At 43.5% G+C, this 21,389-nt stretch overlaps 1 protein-coding gene across 1 annotated transcript; it reads left to right on the forward strand.

The window, feature by feature from the left end:
* The first annotated feature begins 2,636 nt into the window (after positions 1–2,636).
* LOC118360386 (protein FAM43B-like) lies at positions 2,637–6,453 on the forward strand. The gene has a single exon (XM_035739650.2). The coding sequence runs from the start codon at positions 2,742–2,744 to the stop codon at positions 3,750–3,752; it is 1,011 nt and encodes a 336-aa protein (XP_035595543.1). The 5' UTR covers positions 2,637–2,741; the 3' UTR covers positions 3,753–6,453.
* Positions 6,454–21,389: the final 14,936 nt, after the last annotated feature.

A 21,389-nucleotide genomic window follows, 5' to 3' on the forward strand; every position in this document is an offset into this window, starting at 1 on the left:
ATTGTAAACAGAGATTTATGGATATATATAGCATATTATTGAAAAAAACATAAATGTACTGTGTAACATGTTATATTACTGTCATCTGATGAAGATTTCAAAAGGTTAGTGCACTATTTTTCTTTTAATCCTGCGTTTGTTGATTGCATATTTTTTTAAACTTGGCTATGCAAATTAGCTGTGTCTTCGGTGGTGGTTTGACATAAATATGTGCTATGTTTTCGCCGTAAAACATTTTAGAAATCTGACTTGCTGGGTAGATAAACAAGGTGTTTATCTTTCATTTGAGCCATTGGACTTGTTAATGTGTGGAGGTTAAATATTTTTAGGAATATTTTTGCGTTCCATGCGTCACCTTCCAGCTGGAACCCTAGTCCCCTTCTGGTTAAAGTTGGTGAGGGAGATAAAAGTCTCCATCTTCAGAGATTTTCGCAATTCGTTCCAGTCGCAGGCAGCAGAGAACTGGAAGGAAAGGCGGCCAAATTAGGTTTTGGCTTTAGATATGATCAGTGAGATACACCTGCTGGAGCGCGTGCTACGGGTGGGTGTTGCCAATGTGACCAGTGAACTGAGATAAGGCGGAGCTTTACCTAGCATAGACTTGTAGATGACCTGGAGCCAGTGGGTCTGGCGACGAACATGTAGCGAGGGCCAGCCGACTCGAGCATACAGGTCGCAGTGGTGGGTGGTATAAGGTGCTTTAGTAACAAAACGGATGGCACTGTGATAAACTGCATCCAGTTTGCTGAGTAGAGTATTGGAAGATATTTTATAGATGACATCGCCGAAGTCGAGGATCGGTAGGATAGTCAGTTTTACTAGGGTAAGTTTGGCGGCGTGAGTGAAGGAGGTTTTGTTGCGAAATAGAAAACCGACTCTAGATTTGATTTTGGATTGGAGATGTTTGATATGAGTCTGGAAGGAGAGTTTGCAGTCTAGCCAGACACCTAGGTACTTATAGATGTCCACATATTCTAGGTCGGAACCATCCAGGGTGGTGATGCTAGTCGGGCGTGCGGGTGCAGGCAGCGAACGGTTGAAAAGCATGCATTTGGTTCTACTAGCGTTTAAGAGCAGTTGGAGGCCACGGAAGCAGTGTTGTATGGCATTGAAGCTCGTTTGGAGATTAGATAGCACAGTGTCCAAGGAAGGGCCAGAAGTATACAGAATGGTGTCGTCTGCGTAGAGGTGGATCAGGGAATCGCCCGCAACAAGAGCAACATCATTGATATATACAGAGAAAAGAGTCGGCCCGAGAATTGAACCCTGTGGTACCCCCATAGAGACCGCCAGTGGACCGGACAACATGCCCTCCGATTTGACACACTGAACTCTGTCTGCAAAGTAGTTGGTGAACCAGGCAAGGCAGTCATTAGAAAAACCGAGGCTACTGAGTCTGCCGATAAGAATATGGTGATTGACAGAGTCGAAAGCCTTGGCCAGGTCGATGAAGACGGCTGCACAGTACTGTCTTTTATCGATGGCGGTTATGATATCGTTTAATACCTTGAGCGTGGCTGAGATGCACCCGTGACCGGCTTGGAAACCGGATTGCACAGCGAAGAAGGTACAGTGGGATTCGAGATGGTCCGTGATCTGTTTGTTGACTTGGCTTTCGAAGACCTTAGATAGGCAGGGCAGGATGGATATAGGTCTGTAACAGTTTGGGTCCAGGGTGTCTCCCCCTTTGAAGATGGGGATGACCGCGGCAGCCGTTGAGAAATGCTTGTTGAAGTTTTCGATTATCACAGATTTATCGTGAATGACAAAGCTGTAAAACATTATCCTAAATATAAACCCTCAACTTGGTAAATACCATTGGTGATTAATATGAGGGTTTCAGTATGAAATATCCGTACTGTTTTTTACACACTTTTATTTATTTTCCTATGTCAATATGTCAATATTTCTGGTGGCAGTTGTGAAAAAAATCAATAGTTGGAAGAGTTTCAGAGTTAATTGAAAATAATGCCATTGATGCTTTTTTCATTAATTTGTCTTTTTTCTTTTGAACTATATGGTCATTCCACTAGAAACTAATGGACAATATGGACACATATATAAAAAAATAATACTATATATTATGTTATTCAAGTATACCATAGGTATACCATTTATTCAAGTTACCATAGGGAACCATTTAATAGCATCGATGTGGTCATGTTGAGTCCTTAGACATTCCATTGGTAATGATAGTTTGTTGTCATTGACACATTGTCAATGTCACTACTACCACTCTCCAAAAGCAGGAAGCAAAAATATTTAGAACATCTTTCCAACCTTTGACCTCCATATCATAATATAACAACAGGACAAATACAAATCAATAAAGGTTAACCCTCTCAGGGTACTCAGGGTTAAGATGAACATAAACACAGAGAAATCCCAATATCCATCTCAGACCTGGCCGGATGAATGAAAGGGGTTGGGGAGCTATTTGGAAAGAAACAGTGAAGAAGTGAGGGGGGAGGAGGGGGGGGTGCTGAAGCACGGGGCTGAGCCCTCAGCACTGATCAGAGCTGCATGATGCAGACAGACGAGGAGAAGGAGGGAGGGAGGAGGAGGAGGAGAGGAAGGAGGAGCGAACAGTGGAACATATTGGCTGAGGCTCGCAGCTCTCAGTCTTTCCTCTGTGCTTGGCAGAGCTGCTTCTCTATTTCTCTCTGCTCTCTCTCTATTTCGCTGACAAAAACACACGCAGGTAGGAGGGCTCACCCCCTCAAACTCTCCCTGCCTGCACCATGCTGCCCTGGAAAAGAAGTAAGTTTGTTCTGGTGCAGGATGAGGCCAAGACCAAGCCTAAGAGACTGATAGCTGGGCTGACCTACCAGTCCATCCTCTCCTCCCTGATGCGCTCCTGTCCCGACCTGCTCCCCGACTCGACCACTTTTGACTGGCTGGGCTCCATCTTCCAGACCAAGAGGCAGAAGGTGGAACTCAACAAGGAGGAGCCCACCTACACCGTACGTTACCTGGGGAGCATTGTCACCATCACGGCTAAAGGAGGAGGCTGTACACAGGACCCAGTGGCTAAGATCTGGCAAAGGAGTAACTACGGAGAGCATAGCGTCAAGATGAGATTAACCGTGGGAGCTCAGGGCATCGAGATGGGCACCGACAAGACGGGCAAGAAGAAACCCACCCACCTCTACTCTCTGAACCGGATCACCTACTGCACAGCTGACCCTTGCCGACCCAAGATCCTAGCCTGGATCTACAGACATCAAGTCAAGAACAAGGCTGTGGTTCTCAGGTGCCATGCCGTTCTAGTCAGCAAGTCGGAGAAGGCCAGGGCCATAGCACACAGTCTTTACCAGACGTCCACCTCAGCCTTCAGTGAGTTCAAGCGGCTGAAAAAGCAGAGTGATTTCAGGCACTGCCAACAGCAGCTGCTGGGGGAGGACATGGTGCCGCTGATGCCTCTGAGGAAGCTGCTCAATGGGCAGTGCCACTACCGGCCACCTGCCGACAGCCCTGGAGGCCCCAGTACCACCGGTCTCTGCTCCATCGCAGAGGAGGAAGAAGAGGAGGAGGAGGAGGAAGAGGAGGAGGATGAAAGGGAGGTGGAGGAAGAGGGGTACGAGGCGGATGAGGAAACTCTATCGGACACTGACCTAACTCATTCATATGGGTCATGTGAGATGAACCTAGGGGACATATTTGACGGACAGGACGAGTGTTATATCAACATCAACATAAACATCAGCGACAGCAACAACAACACACTGACATTTGTCAGCTCTCTAGTGTGATAGGACAGAACATGGACATGGATATCATATCACATCATCACAGAGCCACATTCCTTCTCTTCTCCTTCACTGCCTGGTCCCTTTCTATCACAGGTTATATCCTGCTTTATCACAGTGTGAAGAGGATACATTCTGTCTGTCAGGAAAGTTCTTCCCCACTGCTCTTTTGGGTCAAGGAAGAAAGAAAATGTATGTTTGGGAAAGGATTTATTTTTCCAGATGGCTCAGACAGACATTGGCTTGACAATTTCAGTTGACTATAGCAATTTTGTGAGAGTATTTATAAAGAGGGCTGCGAGAAAGTGATAGCACAATGTAAAGGGAATAATCTAAGAGACTATTAAGAGAACTAGCACTGACTGAGCTCCTCATAATATTGCCATGCCAGGTGTACATAGCACCCTAAACCCAAGGTGTGTTTACTTCTGTTTTCCTTGATATTTTGTAAGTATAGTAACATTAATGTTTGTTGCCATGATTTTCGATTAACTTGTACTTTTTTCAGAGGTTATTTGTATGAAAAATATGTATACTTTCTACTAAGACAATCCGTATAATGTAATTTTCCACACTTGACCTTTCTGAGTGCATGTAACCCTGAGGAGAAGTTTAATAAAATGTTACTACAGTATAACCTCTGCAGATTTATGAATTAGGCTATAATTTAGGAATCAAGCCATTGAGTTGACATATTTATTGCTGACATTTGTTAAAGCCCTGTGTATCATTTATGCATGACAAGTCAGCAGTGATGTTTTAACACTTACTCTTTTGTCTTAATGGGACACCTTTGATCTCAACGTTGTTATGCTATACAGTAACTCCACACTGTGATGCATTTCTGACCAAGGAGAGAATGAAGAAATATGTCTAGTTTTTGTACAGTTGTTTTTCATATGAACAAAACAGAGCTACATTCCCCTGAAGGTGTACTAGATTTCTATCAGCAGGATTAAGGCTGTATGTTTGCTTGACTGCCAAAATGGCAGAGATACTGAGGACAGAAAGGTCCATCTGTTCTTCACCGATGGATGGACCAGACTGCTAAATATTTGGGCTTTTCTTTTATCAAATGTCATAAAGATAGAACCTTTACTATTTAACAAAACCATTGTGATCGGGGTCTACATGGGATCTACATGAGATTAAGTGATTTTCAAAATGTGTTGAATAAAATACCCTCACTTTTACCTAGTAAGAGAAGTGTATTTTATTTATATGAGTGACACATTTAGACAATTAGCGACAATCAAAGCTGAGCATAGAGCGTTTGTCTGATTATGATAAATCTGACAACTTGATTTGATGCATCTTTCGATGGTATTGTATATTTTGAAGTTAGTCAAAACAAGACAGGGAACAACAAAGAAATCAACCAAACACAAAGCTTCTCAGGTCCACAATTACAGAAGATCTTTTTAATATCCACCACCACAAGACTTGGTCCGCCACAGTCATGCCACATTTCACCACATCTAAATTGGCCCTTGCCACTTGGTTAGATGTAGACCGGACAGAACCATCTCTGCTGGGATGGTATTGGCCACTCAGCCCTTTTCTTTGAGTGAACCAATTAATCAGAGAATTGAATAGTTCGGGAAATGAACAGAAAATACCTTCCTAGGCAAAAGAGGGCTATCTGTCAGAATGATACAGAACCAACTGAACTGAGATGGATACCAGGAAGTTGTCACAATCAGCAACTATTTTACTGAAGATATGCTAATCTGGATATCAGATCAAATTATGCCATATTGCAGATAATGATTTGTGATGTGATTTTCTTCAGGGATGTTTTTTAAATGGTTTATCAGATATCTCAAATTGAGATTGAATTAATTATACATTTCTCCAGTTCCTGCAGCTTTTGGTAAATAGTAATGCAACATAACATTCACACTTTTTCCATTTACTATTTCAAAACACATCACAAACTAGAATATTTACTCCCTTTTGTTACATAACAAATAAAAACAGACGTGTTATGTTTGACAGAGCAGAGTCTCCATACAGAAGGCTTCCTGTCTTTGTTAGTTGCTGATGTTGCAGAACACAGAGCCAGTTCAATTTTCTCAGGTTTAAATTATGTAGATGGATTGGTCTTTGGGGAGAGTTTCTGGAATCGTTGTTGTCAATATTTTTTACTAATAAACTACCTCTGAAAGGGTAGAGGATCACCAATCTGTACGGAAACAATACAGAATCTCTAAACAACAAATATACCCTAGTCTGGGAACCCTGGTGAAATACAAAAGAGAATAAAAGAGTTAATTGTGTCTGTAAATTTCTTCCCTAGGATGGCATCACGTCCTACCCTGTGTGATGCCCTGGTTTTACATACGGTAGATAGGCCTAATTTCAGATGTATTGCGAAATACAGATACATAGTAATACTTCAAGCAACATTGTTGGTCTTATGGCATTCATACATCACAGGAGGTTGGTGGCACCTTAATTGGGGAGGACGGGCTCGTGGTAATGGCTGGAGCGGAATTAGTGGAATGGTAGCAAATACATCAAACACATGGTTTCCATGCCATAACATTTGCTCCATTCCAGCCATTATTATGAGCTGTCCTCCCCTCAGCAGCCTCCAAAGTCATACATGAATATGTTACGTGACATTCCATTTGTCCATCTGTACTCTATCCATCATATGGGGGATTTAAATGCATTATACGATACACAGTAATAAAAAAATGCAAGCTACATTGTCATTGATTGTCTTGTGAGTGTGCTATGTCTGACATGGGCCTATCACATGCAGTTAGAGGAGGAGCCACACTGTGTGTTGTGTAAACATGTGCATTCCCAGCCAAACAGAGCTAGCAGGAACAGATGGCAGCAGAGCAGGCTAGGTGGATCATGGTACATCATGGATGACTTCCAGAATACTGGGGCTCACTCTCTCTATCTCTGTCAGAAAAGTAGCCACCAGAGACTGGTGTTCTTAATGAACATGAAGTCTAATGAAACACGCGGTATAAACAGTGGCAGGTCACATGGTGTGTTATGTGTTGCCCACATGCAGTAGATAAGAACAGAGAGGGAGCAGGACATGGTGAGGTTGTTCTGCCCTCACAGCTGTTCTCTACCTGACTTCCCCAGTATTTCTTTCTCTTTTGCTCTCCCTCTCCCTCTCTCCCCCCTTCTCTCTCTCTCTCTCTCTCTCTCCCTTATGTCATTCTCTTTCTTTTGCTCTCTCTCACACTTCTCTCATTCTCTCTCTCCCCCTTCTCTCTTTCTCTCTCCCTCTGTTATGCAGTAAACAACGCTCAGGTCAGTGTGACACCACCCCAGGCACATCTTCGTCACCTGCTGCGAGGGGGAACAGAATGGAGCGTTTCACAGCAATTGCACGCCTGTGGTTTCCAGGGAAGAGCCTTAGGAGAATGTGTTAATCAGCCAGCAAGCAGATATAGTCACCCTCTCACACACACACACACACACACACACACACACACACACACACACACACACACACACACACACACACACACACACACACACATCAAATAACTCATGAGGGAACAAGGTGTGCCATGGGCAGGACATTGTGGCTCAATGAGCCATAGCCCGGGACGACGACGACACTTGGAAGGTGATGAGACCTTAAGCTCTTATGGTTGGGGGGGTGGGGGGGCACCTGGAAGGTGATGAGACCTTAAGCTCTTATGGTTGGGGGGGCACCTGGAAGGTGATGAGACCTTAAGCTCATATGGCTATGCGGGTGGGGGGTACCTGGAAGGTGATGAGACCTTAAGCTCATATGGCTGGAGTGGTGGGGGGCATGTGTGTGGGAATATATTGTTTTTAGCCCTTGAACCAAATCAGACATATTATATTACATTTCCCATTTATTCTAAAAGAAAAGCAATCTATAGTTTAATGAATGTATGTGGAAGTCAAATTCTGTGACAAGCTGGATATAATGCAACCACATTGATCTCCAATCTAGCAAAGCTGACTTACTTTTCCAATTCATGCATTTCTTAGAATGTTATCCTAAAAAAAGTTGCACACCTGGCGAGTTGCAAATGAGCTGCCCTGTGTTTTTCTGTTACACAAAGCTGTCAAAAACCAGAGGCAGGAGAAGCATCAACAGGGGAAATTAATCACTACAGTCAAAAGCATCACTATAATGATTAGCATTATCATGCAGCCTTCCCACAAGCCTTTGGCTCAGTGACACAACTGACAAATAAAGAGTAGTTTGTGATGCATATTGAATGGCTCTTTAGGAAATAGGAAGGAATACTTCCATATAGTCAGAAACCCTCTCACCCCCCTCTCTCTCACACACGCACGCACGCACGCACGCACGCACGCACACACACACACACACACACACACACACACACACACACACACACACACACACACACATCAAATAACTCATGTGTTGCTAGGCTGTGGTATATTCTCCCAGGGTCTCTTCTAGTCTGTTCTGTTCTGCAGTTGTACTAGACAGTGTCTATTTCAGAACCCATAAAACCTTTGGCCTTGAACATTAGCCAAACTAGTCTGTACAATTTACTAATTCATGAGAACCAGGGGTAAGTTACTGCCATGAAACTTTTATGGTGTTATTTCATCATAACACATACAAAATACCAAATAAACAACCACTGCCCAGACAGTCTTTAGTATGCATGCTAAGTCATTGTGTTCAACAAAGTGGTAATACATTTCATATCCCCCTTTTCTCTTGTAGGATAGTGAGTGTACACCTAAATGCACTGTTCCAGTGGCTTAGCGAAGCATGGCGAAAGTGCTGCTGAATTTATAATCCTGACATAGTAAATTACACAGCCTTGAATCTTCTTCTTCAGTCTGTATTAATAGTCAGTGGTAGCAACGTCATTTCCTCAGATTTAATAGAGCTGGTTTTAAGTAATGCACTTCTTAAAGACATTAACTGCACTGTTCTACACATCCACAAGTCTGTTCATACAGAATAAATATTTATAATAAGTAGCTGAGTACATTACAAAATCTTGCTACACAGAGAGACAATGTATTATAAGCATTGTTATACTACATTATAAATATGTGCTACATACATGCTTATACCTGCAGCAGTGGAGGCTCCTCAGAGGAGGATGGGGAGGACCATCATCAGTGAATTTCATAAAAATTTATTTTTTTACATTTAAAAAGTTATAATTTTTAGGTAAAACTACACTAAATATATTCACGTGACCAAATAACAAACTATTTTGCAAAAAAGGTCTACAGTATTCTCAACAGCACTCTGTAGAGTAGCACCATGGTGTAGCTGGAGGACAGCTGTCTTCCGTCCTCTGGGTACATTGACTTCAATACAAAACCTAGGATGCTCATGATTATCACCCTCTTCCATAGACTTACACAGTAATTATGACAACTTCTGGAGGACGTCCTCCAACCGATCAGAGCTCTTGCAGCATGAAGTGACATGTTGTCCACCCAATCAGAGAATTAATCTAGTACTCCACTTACTTAGCTAGCAAATGCAGCTAGCTAGTTTAGCCTACTAACACCCTGCTCAAACAGAGGGATGCTATGTTAGCTAGCTGGCTATGTCTAATAAAACAACACATTTTTAATGGTGAGCGAGCGTTGCGCCTTTTCCTGTCCAATGATGTCTGCACATTTTTAGGTTACACCTGTATTCACGTTGGCTAATTCTACTTCTTTCCAGCTTTTGGCTTTACTAATTTATTGCCACCAGGACCCGCCAGTGTAACTGCTAAACTGCTTACTGAATGACTGTACACTGTAACGTTACTGCATGATTGTAGTGGGTTTAATAACGTATTAGTTATATCAAATATGTTGACTAGCTAATATGGTGACAACAATGTAGGCTGTGTGTAGCGGTTATGATATGGTTTGGATGGAACGTTTTTTTTTTGCCTGGTCACATACAGCTGACTTGCTTTGCATTGAAGTCCAGAAGCGAAGGGAAAAGGTGAGGAGGAGACCGCATAGATGTGGGAAGGAATACAAAGTGGCTGCTATGAAATTGAATTGTGTTTACACGCGATCAGCAGTGTATTCATTCCGCCGATTCTGTTGAAAAACGTTTCTTAAACGGAATTAAATGGAACGAAACGGGGATAAACAAACCTGAATTTGTCGATTAGAAACTCTCATTTGCAAGTGGTGGAATAATGATTAGATCAGCTACAGTAGATGCAGGTAAGAGTGTGTCATTTTTCTCTCGACCTGTGTGCACCTACGTTGTAAACTTTCATTCGTAGTCTAGGTTGTAGCAACCACATGATGAGTATAGGGAAATTTAAAGTATCATGTAGTAGCCTAAACCTATCAATGCTACATTGAACTGGGTGAATGGAATATGAATGAGAGTCATCCAATATGCTGTAATAGAAACAAGGCTATGCTCATAATAAACATAAATCATCCTCCCTCATCTTAAATGGCACCGGCCGCCACTGACCTGCAGGCTATAATGTGTTCCTGTGTACCTATTACCAACACAGTCATGATATAGATTCATCCTATATGGTCCTCTTGCTGGTAGTCATATACATACACAGTACCTGTACGTCATTGGCTGACATATTACGTAACATCACAGCCATGATATATGGGTCCATCCTTTATGGACCTCCTCTTCCTGCTAGGCTCATATACCTGTACGTCATTGGCTGGGCTCCACAGTGCAACCTTCAGATGACCTTTAGGCACAGCACAGATAGGAGGATGGAAGGTGACAAATACTGTACACGGGGCCATTTAACTTGCTGCTGTCAGAGCCTCCACTGACGTCGTTAGCCCCACTAAGAGGACTAATTATGAAATCAATAACCTGGATAAGAGAGGAGAGGCTGGTTGGTTGTTGTGTGAAAGTGTTATTTTAAGTGTTCCAAATGAACCAGGTGTTCCTAATGTCTCAGGATGTGCTGAAATGGATCTGTGGTATAATTAAGAAATAAGGGAGTGTGGTAAATGGCCAATATACCACGGCTAAGAGCTGTATCCAGGCACCCCACGTTGCGTCGTGCTTTACGCAAGGTGGAGTGCCTGGATACAGCCGTTAACCGTGGTATATTGGCCATGTATACAACATTATAATCCTGAATGCTGATTGGTTAAAACCACATTCCAGCCGGTGTCTATTCCACAAGTTACCATCGGCTAAATCTATGACGTTCAAATGCCTATTTACTCTGTTCCATCTGACTGCGCAATCCACTGTCTCATCAGCCCAGCCAGGCAATTTATAAACTTGATCACCACTATAAAAAGCATCTAGACATTAGCTCACATTTCTTTTAGACTATCATTTAGTTTTCAACAGAGGAGATTTCTATAAACATTGCTGCCTGTCTCTCCAACATTTGCAACAGTGTTTCAATATTCAAATTCGATCTTCAGTTGTCGCATAGTAATAAACGTGTCAGTAGTCGGGATGAGACAGACAGGCAGGCAGCTTTTCTCAGCGAGTCGAAATCTTGAATCAACATAATTTTTATGTATATATACAAAGAAATGTCAATAGAAAACAGGTAAAACGAAATGAAGTGCAGCTAGTTTGCAGTCTTTCCAGCTTCAGTTTGAAGTGATTGTGTTAGCTGTGTTGTTGGCTAGCTTCTCTGAACAGTGTCCTGACAAGAGAGCACATTTTCTATGCCAGGAGAAATCGCGCATCATTAGCTCATTGTTATGGATGTATCCAAATAAATGTCACTAGAAAACAGCTTAAACAAATGCAAATGCAGCTACTGTTGTTATTCTGGCTGCACTGTTCAACGTGACCGTAATTTAGCAATAGTTGACTAGCTAGCAAGCAAGGGATAAGAATGCTGCCAGCAATTATGGCAACAGAAAACATTTAGAACGAACGTCCATAGATACAGAACAAAAAGACTGAATGACTGGGTCGTGTCTCTGGCAACAGAACCAATACAACGAATGACCAGGTGGCTTGTGTCGGGACTAAATCTTGTGGAAGGATGAAATAGTATGAATAAATTGATAAAAATGTAGTTTTTTATGAAAATATGTAAATCATTATTGGAACATTTTGTATAAAAGTGATAATGCCCTCCAAGCTGGTGTTTGGAGGATATATTGTCATGGTCTGGTAACAACACCTGTGCCAATATATCCTCCAAACACTGGCTTCTCGGGCATTATCACTCAAATATCATAAACCCCTGAGATGCCATAGTGCTATTATAAACTGGTTACCAACCTAATTAGGGCAGTAAAAATACATGTTTTGTCATACCCGTAGTATATGGTCTGATATATCACGGCTTGCAGCCAATCAACATTCAAGGCTTTAGGCACCCAGTTTATAATTATAGTAGAACTTTGAGAGTATGTGCATCAGTTGGTCCCTGACCCTGTAATTGCACTCAAAAGGGTTCTGCGGCTGTCCGCATAGAGAACCCTTTTTGTTTCCAGGTAGAAATATTTTGGGTTCCATGTAGAACCCTTTGTGGAAAGGTTTCTACATGGAACCAAAAATGTTTCCACCTTGAACGAAAAGGGGTTCTTCAAAGTGTTCTCCTATGGAGACAGCCGAATAACCCTATTTGGCTCTAGTTAGCAAATTTTTTCTGAGTATGATACCAAATTACTTTATGGCAATGTCCATCTTTTGTAGGAACACTATAAAGGAACTATGGGAAGGCTGGATATTTCTCTATCTTCAATATGTCGTTCCCCTTTACCCCCTCCAGCTCTCCCAGCTCCTATCTCAGATTAAAACCACCAGGAGGTTTTAATGAAGATAATGCACCAGACTGCCAGAGAATAATGTCCGATGTCACTGATTTAGCCAACAGCCCATTATGAGAACCCATCCCCCTGCAGACAGACAGAAGACAAATAACCCCAGTTCAAGCCACCATGATTATTACGTACTGAATAAGATATAAATGTAATATCTTAAGGGTAAGATTGTTATCTAAAATTGGTCAAAATTAGCACCATATTTCAAGCCATTTGTGTTTTAGTCATTCTATCGAAGGGTTGTAGCAGGACACTGTCTCAATCCAGAAGTCAGGTCTGGGTTCATTTTCTCATTTCAATCCCTTGGAGGTCTTACTAAGCAATATTTAGGACAAACCACACAGCCATTTTATAAAGTTCTGTGTACCAATGCCTTTGACGCACCAGACAACAACCCCTCTCTATCCCAACTCTACATTTGCCCCTTGAGCGTTCTCTGGGACAGCAAAGAGGCAATCAGCCCTGCATCCGCTGGTTTCCAACTCCCTATTACCTTGGGAACGATGAAATGAGGAATCAGAGAGAGCATTCACTTAGACTAAGGGACACACACACAGGCGAGCACGTACACACACACACAAACACACAGTGAGAGAGAGAGAGAGAGAGAGAGAGAGAGAGAGAGAGAGAGAGAGAGAGAGAGAGAGAGAGAGGAGAAAGCAGAGCGAGAGAGGAGAAAGCAGAGAGAGCAGAAAGAGAGAGGGAGCACAGAGAGAGAGAGAGAGAGGAGAAAGAGAGAGAGAGAGAGAGAGAGAGAGAGAGAGAGAGAAAGAGAGAGAGAGAGAGAGAGAGAGAAACAAAGAAACAAAGAAACAAAGAAACAAAGAAAATGTAAAAGCGTTCCAGGCCAAGATCAGACATCTCCTTCATGAGGAACTATGGGAATGACAGTTGGATTAAGGGGGCATTGCAGTCAGTGGGTGGATTTGGCTAGCATGTGAGAGGGTTGTTAAATAAGGGTGGACTATATCCATGGCCTCAGTACCTACGGTGTATAAACAAGGGCCAGGCAAGAGATAGGACAACTGAAAACCATTCATTATTTTTTTTATGCAATACAACATCTTACTCTGAGTAATACTATAAATTGAGAATCTGTATTCATTATAGCATTTCTATATGCTCACATTTTGTTATGTTAAACATTAAAGAAATCATATACTTCATATTGTGCTGATGACCTGACCTGAGGTATTGCATTCCACTTAGTTTGCTTCAGTCATCGACAATCCATGTGCGTGATGAAACCTACTGGGACTCTGACAGAGAGAGAGAAAGAGAGCCCACATTCATTTTGGGATCAGCAGGAAATCATTATCATACCTGTCAATCTGCTGGGATGAAACATTCCGGGTACCGTTAAGAGGCCTTATAGAGGCGTGCTTTAATAAAGGATGGGATGGGTTAAAGATGAAGACGTTACACCGCATAAAGGTTTATGCCAGTCGCCATCTTAGTTATCAACTGGCAAAGTAAGGAACATCAAGTTTGAAAAGTTAACTTTGCACATATTAGGCTACATTGCCAAAGACCCCCATGTAGACTTATCTCTCATTATCAATTTCCCTTCTCACTGTTATTCTCACCCTAACTTTAGCTTCATTTCCACATCCAGGTTCAACCCTAACACTAACCCTAGCTTCAACCCTAACCCTAACTTCAACCCTAACCCTAGCTTCAACACGAACCCTAACCCCTGGCGGGTGGTGGGAAACAATGCAGATAGCCCGGTTAGCCAATATGCGGGAGCACTGGTTGGTCGGGCCACTTTAGGTAGTATGTACATGAATGTATAGTTAAAGTGACTATGCAAATAAGATAAAGAGAGAGTAGCAACAGCGTAAAAGAGGGGTTGGGGGGGCACACAATGCAAATAGTCCGGGTAACCATTTGGTTAGCGGTTCAGGAGTCTTATGGCTTGGGGGTAAAAGCTGTTGAGAAGCCTTTTTGTCCTAGACCTGGCACTCCGGTACTGCTTGCCATGCGGTAGTAGAGAGAATAGTCTATGACTGGGGTGGCTGGGGTCTTTGACAATATTTAGGGCCTTCCTCTGACACCGCCTGGTGTAGAGGTCCTGGATGGCAGGCAGTTTAGCCCCAGTGATTTAGAGCAATTGCCGTACCAGGCAGTGATGCAACCGGTCAGGATGCTCTCGATGTTGCAGCTGTAGAACCTTTTGAGGATCTCAGGACCCATGCTAAATCTTTTTAGTTTCCTGAGGGGGAATAGGCTTTGTTGTGCCCTCTTCACGACTGCCTTGGTGTGTTTTGACCAATCTAGTTTGTTGTTGATGTGGACACCAAGGAATTTGAAGCTCTCAACCTGCTCCACTACAGCCCAGTCGATGAGAATGGGGACGTGCTCGGTACTCATTTTCCTGTAGTCCACAATCATCTCCTTAGTCTTTGTTACGTTCCCCAGTTTGTGTTGTAGTTTGTGTATTTGCATGTGTTTGTATTTGCATGTGTTTATTTCAGGAAATGGCTTCCTGAAATCCCTCAAGCAGCTGATTGGTCGACTCCATGGCTAATTGGAGAGCTGACCCCGCCCCCTCGTCAAGACGCAGCTGTCTCCAGTTACACATTCATTCTGAAGCTATATAAAAGCCAGTGTTCTGTTCAGGAGATTTATTTGCTGGGGATCATTGCTGGGAGGTCATTGCGGAGAGATTGAATGTGATAGAGAATCATTGCTGAGAGAGGAGGCTGATGGCTGTGGATAATTTACTATGTTAGTTGTTGGTGGCACTTGGTATGTTCTGTGAGTTTGTTGCTCAGATAGAGCTGATTTGATGTCTTTTGTTTCTTAGTTTGTCTGAGAAATTATTTGGTCTCCTGTTTCATTTGTTCCCAGGGGGGAAGGGGAAGGCACCTAGGGAGTGCTCAGGCAAGAGGCCCGCGGGCATACATATACCCGTAGCATATTCACTGTCTAGGCACACTAGGTAAGACCTGGGTGGACCACCCCTGTATTTTGGTTAGGGCACCAGGTGGTGCTAAATTAGGTAAGTATTGGTTAGGCAGGTAAGATAGGAGAGGGGGGCTTTGAGATGGACTTTCTTTGCTTTGGTTCCGTCCAGCCCCTTTTCCCCATATTACCGTGTAAAGGAATAAAGTCCTTGTAAACGGTACCACATTCTGTCTGTTGTCATCCTTACTCGCACCTACAGTCCATACCTTTTTCACTTCACGGAGAGTTGAGTTGTAGCAGGGTGTTGCGTTCCCGCTTCATAGAGGCGTGCGTAACAGTCTTGGTTACGTTGAGGGATAGGTTGTTATTCTGGCACCACCAGGCCAGGTCTCTGACCTCCTCCCTAAAGGCTGTCTCGTCGTTGTCGGTGATCAGGCCTCTCACTGTTGTGTCGTCAGTCAACTTAATGATGGTGTTGGAGTCGTGCCTGGCCATGCAGTCGTGGGTGAACAGGGAGTACAGGAGGGGACTGAGCACGTACCCCTGAGCACCCCTGAGCTCCAGTGTTGAGGATCAGCGAGGCAGATGTGTTGCTACCTACTCTCATCACCTGGGGGTGGCCTGTCAGGAAGTCCAGGATCCAGTTGCAGAGGGAGGTGTTTAGTCCCAGGTTCCTTAGCTTGGTGGTGATCTTTGAGGGTACTATGGTGTTGAACGCTGAGCTGTAGTCAATGAACAGCATTCTCACATAGGTGTTCCTTTTGTCCAGGTGGGAAAGGGCAGTGTGGAGTGCAATAGAGATTGCATCATCTGTGGATTTGTTGGGGCGGTATGCAAATTGGAGTGGGTCTAAGGATTCTGGGATAATGGTGTTGATGTGAGCCATTACCAACCTTTCAAAGCACTTCATGGCTACGGACGTGAGTGCTACGGGTCTGTAGTCATTTAGGCAGGTTGCCTTTGTGTTCTTGGGCACAGGGACTATGGTGGTCTGCTTGAAGCATGTTGGTACTACAGACTTAATCAGGGACATGTTGAAAATGTCAGTGAAGACACCTACCAGTTGGTCAGCACATGCCCGGAACACACGTCCTGGTTGTCCATCTGGCCCCACAGCCTTGTGAATGTTGAGCTGTGTAATAGTCTTACTCACGTCCGCTACGGAAAGCGTGATCGCACAGTCGTACGGAACAGCTGATGCTCTCATGTATGCCATGTTGCTTGCCTCAAAGCAAGCATAGAAGTTATTTAGCTTGTCTGGTAGGCCCGTGTCACTGGGCAGCTCGTGGCTGTGCTTCCCTTTATAGTCTGTAATAGTTTTCAAGCCCTGCCACATCCGACGAGCGTCTGAGCCGTTGTAGTATGATTCAATCTTAGTCCTGTATTGACGCTTTGCCTGTTTGATGGTTCGTCGCAGGGCATACCGGGATTTCTTGTAAGCTTCCGGGTTAGAGTCCCACTCCTTGAAAGCGGCAGCTCTACCCTTTAGCTCAGTGCGAATGTTGTCTGTAATCCATGGCTTCTGGTTGGGGTATGTACGTACAGTCACTGTGGGGATGACGTACTCAATGCACTTATTGATAAAGCCAGTGACTGATGTGGTGTATTCCTCAATGTCATTGGAAGAATCCCGAAACAGGTTCCAGTCTGTGATAGCAAAGCAGTCCTGTAGTTTAGCATCTGCTTCATCTGACCATGTTTTTATAGACCGAGTCACTGGTGTTCCTGCTTTAATTTTTGCCCTTAAGCAGGAATCAGGAGGATAATTGTGGTCGGATTTACCAAATGGAGGGCGAGGGAGAGCTTTGTACGTGTCTCTGTGTGTGGAGTACAGGTGATCTAGAATTGTTTTCCCTCTGGTTGCACATTTAATATGTTGATAGAGATTTGGTAGAACTGATTTAAGTTTCCCTGCATTAAAGTCTCCGGCCACTAGGAGTGCCTCCTCTGGGTGCGTGGTTTCCTGTTTACTTATTCCCTTATACTGAGTGTGGTCTTAGTGCCAGCATCTGTCTGTGGTGGTAAATAAACAGCCACGAAAAGTATAGCTGAGAACTCTCTAGGCAAGTAGTGTGGCCTGCAATTTATCACAATATACTCTACTTCAGGCGATCAAAATCGAGAGACTTCCTTAGATTTCGTGCACCAGCTGTTTACAAATATGCACAGACCGTCCTCCCTCGTCTTACCGGAGTGTGCAGTTCTATCCTGCCGGTGCAGCGTGTATCCCGCTAGCTGAATATCCATGTTGTCATTCAGCCATGATTCCGTGAAGCATAGGATATTCGTTTTTGATGTCCTGTTGGTAGGATATTCGTGTTCGTACCTCATCTAGTTTATTGTCCAATGATTGCACGTTGGTTAGAAATACTGACTGTAACGGCAGCTTTCCTAGTTTCCTTCTGCGGGTCCGGACGAGGCATCCGGCTCTTCGTCCTCTGCGTCGATTCCTTTTGCGAATAATTGGGATGTCTGCCCTGTGGGGTGTTTGGAGAATATCGTCCTACATGTTGTTGTTGTTGAAGAAATCTTTGTCTAATCCGAGGTGAGTGATCGCTGTCCTGATATTCAGAAGCTCTTTTCTTCCATAAGATATGGCTGCAGAAACATTATGTACAAAATAATTTACAAATATCGTGAAAAACAACACATAATAGCACAACTGGTAAGGAGACCGTAAAACGGCGGCCATCTCCTCCTGCGCCATTTTCATTAGCTTCAACCCTAACCCTAGCTTCAATCCTAACCCTAACGTTAGCTTCAACCCTAACCCTAATCCTAATCCTAGCTTCAACCCTAACCCTAACTTCAGCCCTAGCTTCAACCCTAACCCTAACCCTAACTTCAACTCTAACCCTAACCCTAACTTCAACTCTAACCCTAACCCTAGCTTCAGTCATAACCCTAGTGTCAACCCTAGCGTCAACACTAACCCTGCCTCAACACTAACCCTAACGTTAACCCTAACCCTAGCGTCAACCATAACCCTAGCGTCAACCCTAGCGTCAACCCTAACCCTAGCGTCAACCCTAACCCTAGCTTCAACCCTAACCCTAGCTTCAATCCTAACCCTAGCGTCAACACTAACCCTAGCTTCAACCCTAAACCTAACTTCAACCCTAACCCTAATCCTAGCTTCAACCCCAACCCTAGCGTCAACCCTAACCCTAGCGTCAACCCTAACCCTAGCGTCAACCCTAACCCTAGCGTCAACACTAACCCTAACCCTAGCTTCAACCCTAACCCTAGCTTCAACCCTAACCCTAGCGTCAACACTAACCCTAACCCTAGCTTCAACCCTAACCCTAACTTCAACCATAACCCTAACCCTAGCTTCAACCCTAACCCTAGCGTCAACACTAACCCTAACCCTAGCTTCAACCCTAACCCTAACTTCAACCATAACCCTAACCCTAGCTTCAACCCTAACCCTAGCGTCAACACTAACCCTAACCCTAACTTCAACCATAACCCTAACTTCAACCATAACCCTAACCCTAGCTTCAACCCTAACCCTAACTTCAACCATAACCCTAACCCTAGCTTCAACCCTAACCCTAGCGTCAACACTAACCCTAACCCTAGCTTCAACCCTAACCCTAACTTCAACCATAACCCTAACCCTAGCTTCAACCCTAACCCTAGCGTCAACACTAACCCTAACCCTAACTTCAACCATAACCCTAACCCTAGCTTCAACCCTAACCCTAGCGTCAACCCTAACCCTAACTTCAACCATAACCCTAACTTCAACCATAACCCTAACCCTAGCTTCAACCCTAACCCTAACTTCAACCATAACCCTAACCCTAACTTCAACCATAACCCTAACCCTAACTTCAACCATAACCCTAACCCTAGCTCAACCCTCAACCCTCCTTACTTACCCTCCTTACTTACTGTTCCTTCCTTCCATTATTGCAGCTTTTTGACTGTCCTTGAGAATGAGGGGCTGATGATCGTCTAAATATCCATTTTGCCAGCCATCTCCCACAGGGTGACATGTCAGTTCTGGAGAGCTTGACAGGGACAAGAGGGGAATACTGATGTGGTCATCAAACATCTTGTGCGACACTGCGCTATGATTACGTATGTATGTTGTTATGAAAGCACTTGCTAATCTCCTCTGACAGCATTAGAGGCACTGTAATCACTTCTGAATGAAACTGTGATTCAGATATGTAAATGCATCTGCCAATTTCAAAGTTTCCATGATGGCCTTGTGTAATCAAGCATTCTTAATTGTTGACGTATCATCTGGAGTCTTATGGTTGTCAAGGTGTTGACCTGCTAAACGAGAAGAAAGTTGATCTTTGCAGAACTTCATCAGTATAGATAACCTTTCCCCTGCTAATACTGTATTAGGAAACATTGTTTTAAAATATATATACATACAGTGCATTTGGAAAATATATGTGTATACTTGCCAAATGCACTGTATATATTGGGCAATAACTAATAACACTGGGCTCAAAGACTGACTGACCGTCTGACTGGTCTCTTCATCAGAGCTGTGGGGGAGTTATTGAGACACATGAATGGAGCTGCAGAGCCCGTCAGGTAAAAGTAGCCCACTAATTGAGGTCAAATTCTTTCATTTGTGTCTTTGTTAAAGCTGCACTATGTAACTTTTTGGGCGACCCAACCTTAGTTACAGAACTATCATTCTCATTGAAAGCAAGTCTAAGAAACAGTTGATCTGTTCTACAGTGTGTACACTATATTTCTATGCTTCCGTTCTGAAGTTTAGTTTTCCAATCTATAGTGCACCTTTAATGATTCATGAGGAAAGGGGGTTCATGGGGTGATTACCAAGCATGAATATTCCCTTCTCATCTATTCAGTAAAGCCTTCCTCACCTTTCAACCATGACAGTTTAGAAAAATGAGCGTTTTGGTCATTTTGTCATGATGAATGGAGACAAAGCTTGTCAGCTTCATCAGTTTTAGACAGATATGACAAAAGAGCAGGATGGATCCATTTTCCCTTTGGGTGTTTTTCTGTTGAGTTTCTATTGGATAAGCATGAGTGTTTAATATTCTCTTTGAAAAAGAGAGAGAGTGAGAGTGAGTGTGAGTAAGAGAGAGGGAAAGAGAAACAGAGAGTGTGTGAGATAAAGAGAGAGCAAGAGAGGGATAGAGAGAGTGTGTGCACTTGAGAGAAATTGCACTTATGTAACAGTTTCTTACCCCCAATCCCATGTATAAAGTGGGGATACCTGAGTCAATTGTACAACTGAAATGTGTCCTCTGAATCAGAGAGGTGTGAGGGGCTGCCTTAATCAACATCCACAGTGCCTGGGGAACAGTGGGTTAACTGCCTTGCTCAGGGGCAGAATAACAGATTTTTACCTTGTCAGCTTGGGGATTTGATCCAACAACCTTTTGGGTACTGGCCCAATTATCTAGCCACTAGGCTACACCTCCAGTCAGTCACTGACTCTGTCTCCTCTCAGAGCTTACCAGAGCTGCTTTCCTTTCTGTACAGCAGTCCCAGCCAGTCCTTCGGTCAACCACTGTTAAGTGATACAAATTGAGCTTCTATCTATCAGGTCTCTTCCAGACACTAAACAGCCTGACCAAGGGATGTCAGACTGATTAACCACGACTAATGAAATCAAAGAAAACCCTGCCTTGGTCACTTATATAATGTGCATGAATGGTGAAAGTGTGTGTTCATGTACTCTTGTATTATAGGTGTGTGTGTGTGTGTGTGTGTTCATATGTATTGAAAGCTTTTGATACAAAAGTATGCTTGGAATTGTGATTAAAACAAAAACCCTCATTATTTGATCTACATTTCTTGCTACCAGTTGGTGCAGTCAATCAACGTCTCAAAATGTATGTTAGTCACGTTGTTTTTGTTACCTAATGCAACACAGATCTTTGTGCAGTTTCTTTCCTCCCATCTTACTCACAAAACCGTGTTCCATGGTTGATGTTAGCTTTCCCACTGGGTACAGTGCTCGCATGAAGG

Source organism: Oncorhynchus keta, chromosome 28 (genome assembly GCF_023373465.1).
Source record: "Oncorhynchus keta strain PuntledgeMale-10-30-2019 chromosome 28, Oket_V2, whole genome shotgun sequence".
NCBI classification, from domain to species: Eukaryota; Metazoa; Chordata; class Actinopteri; order Salmoniformes; family Salmonidae; genus Oncorhynchus; species Oncorhynchus keta.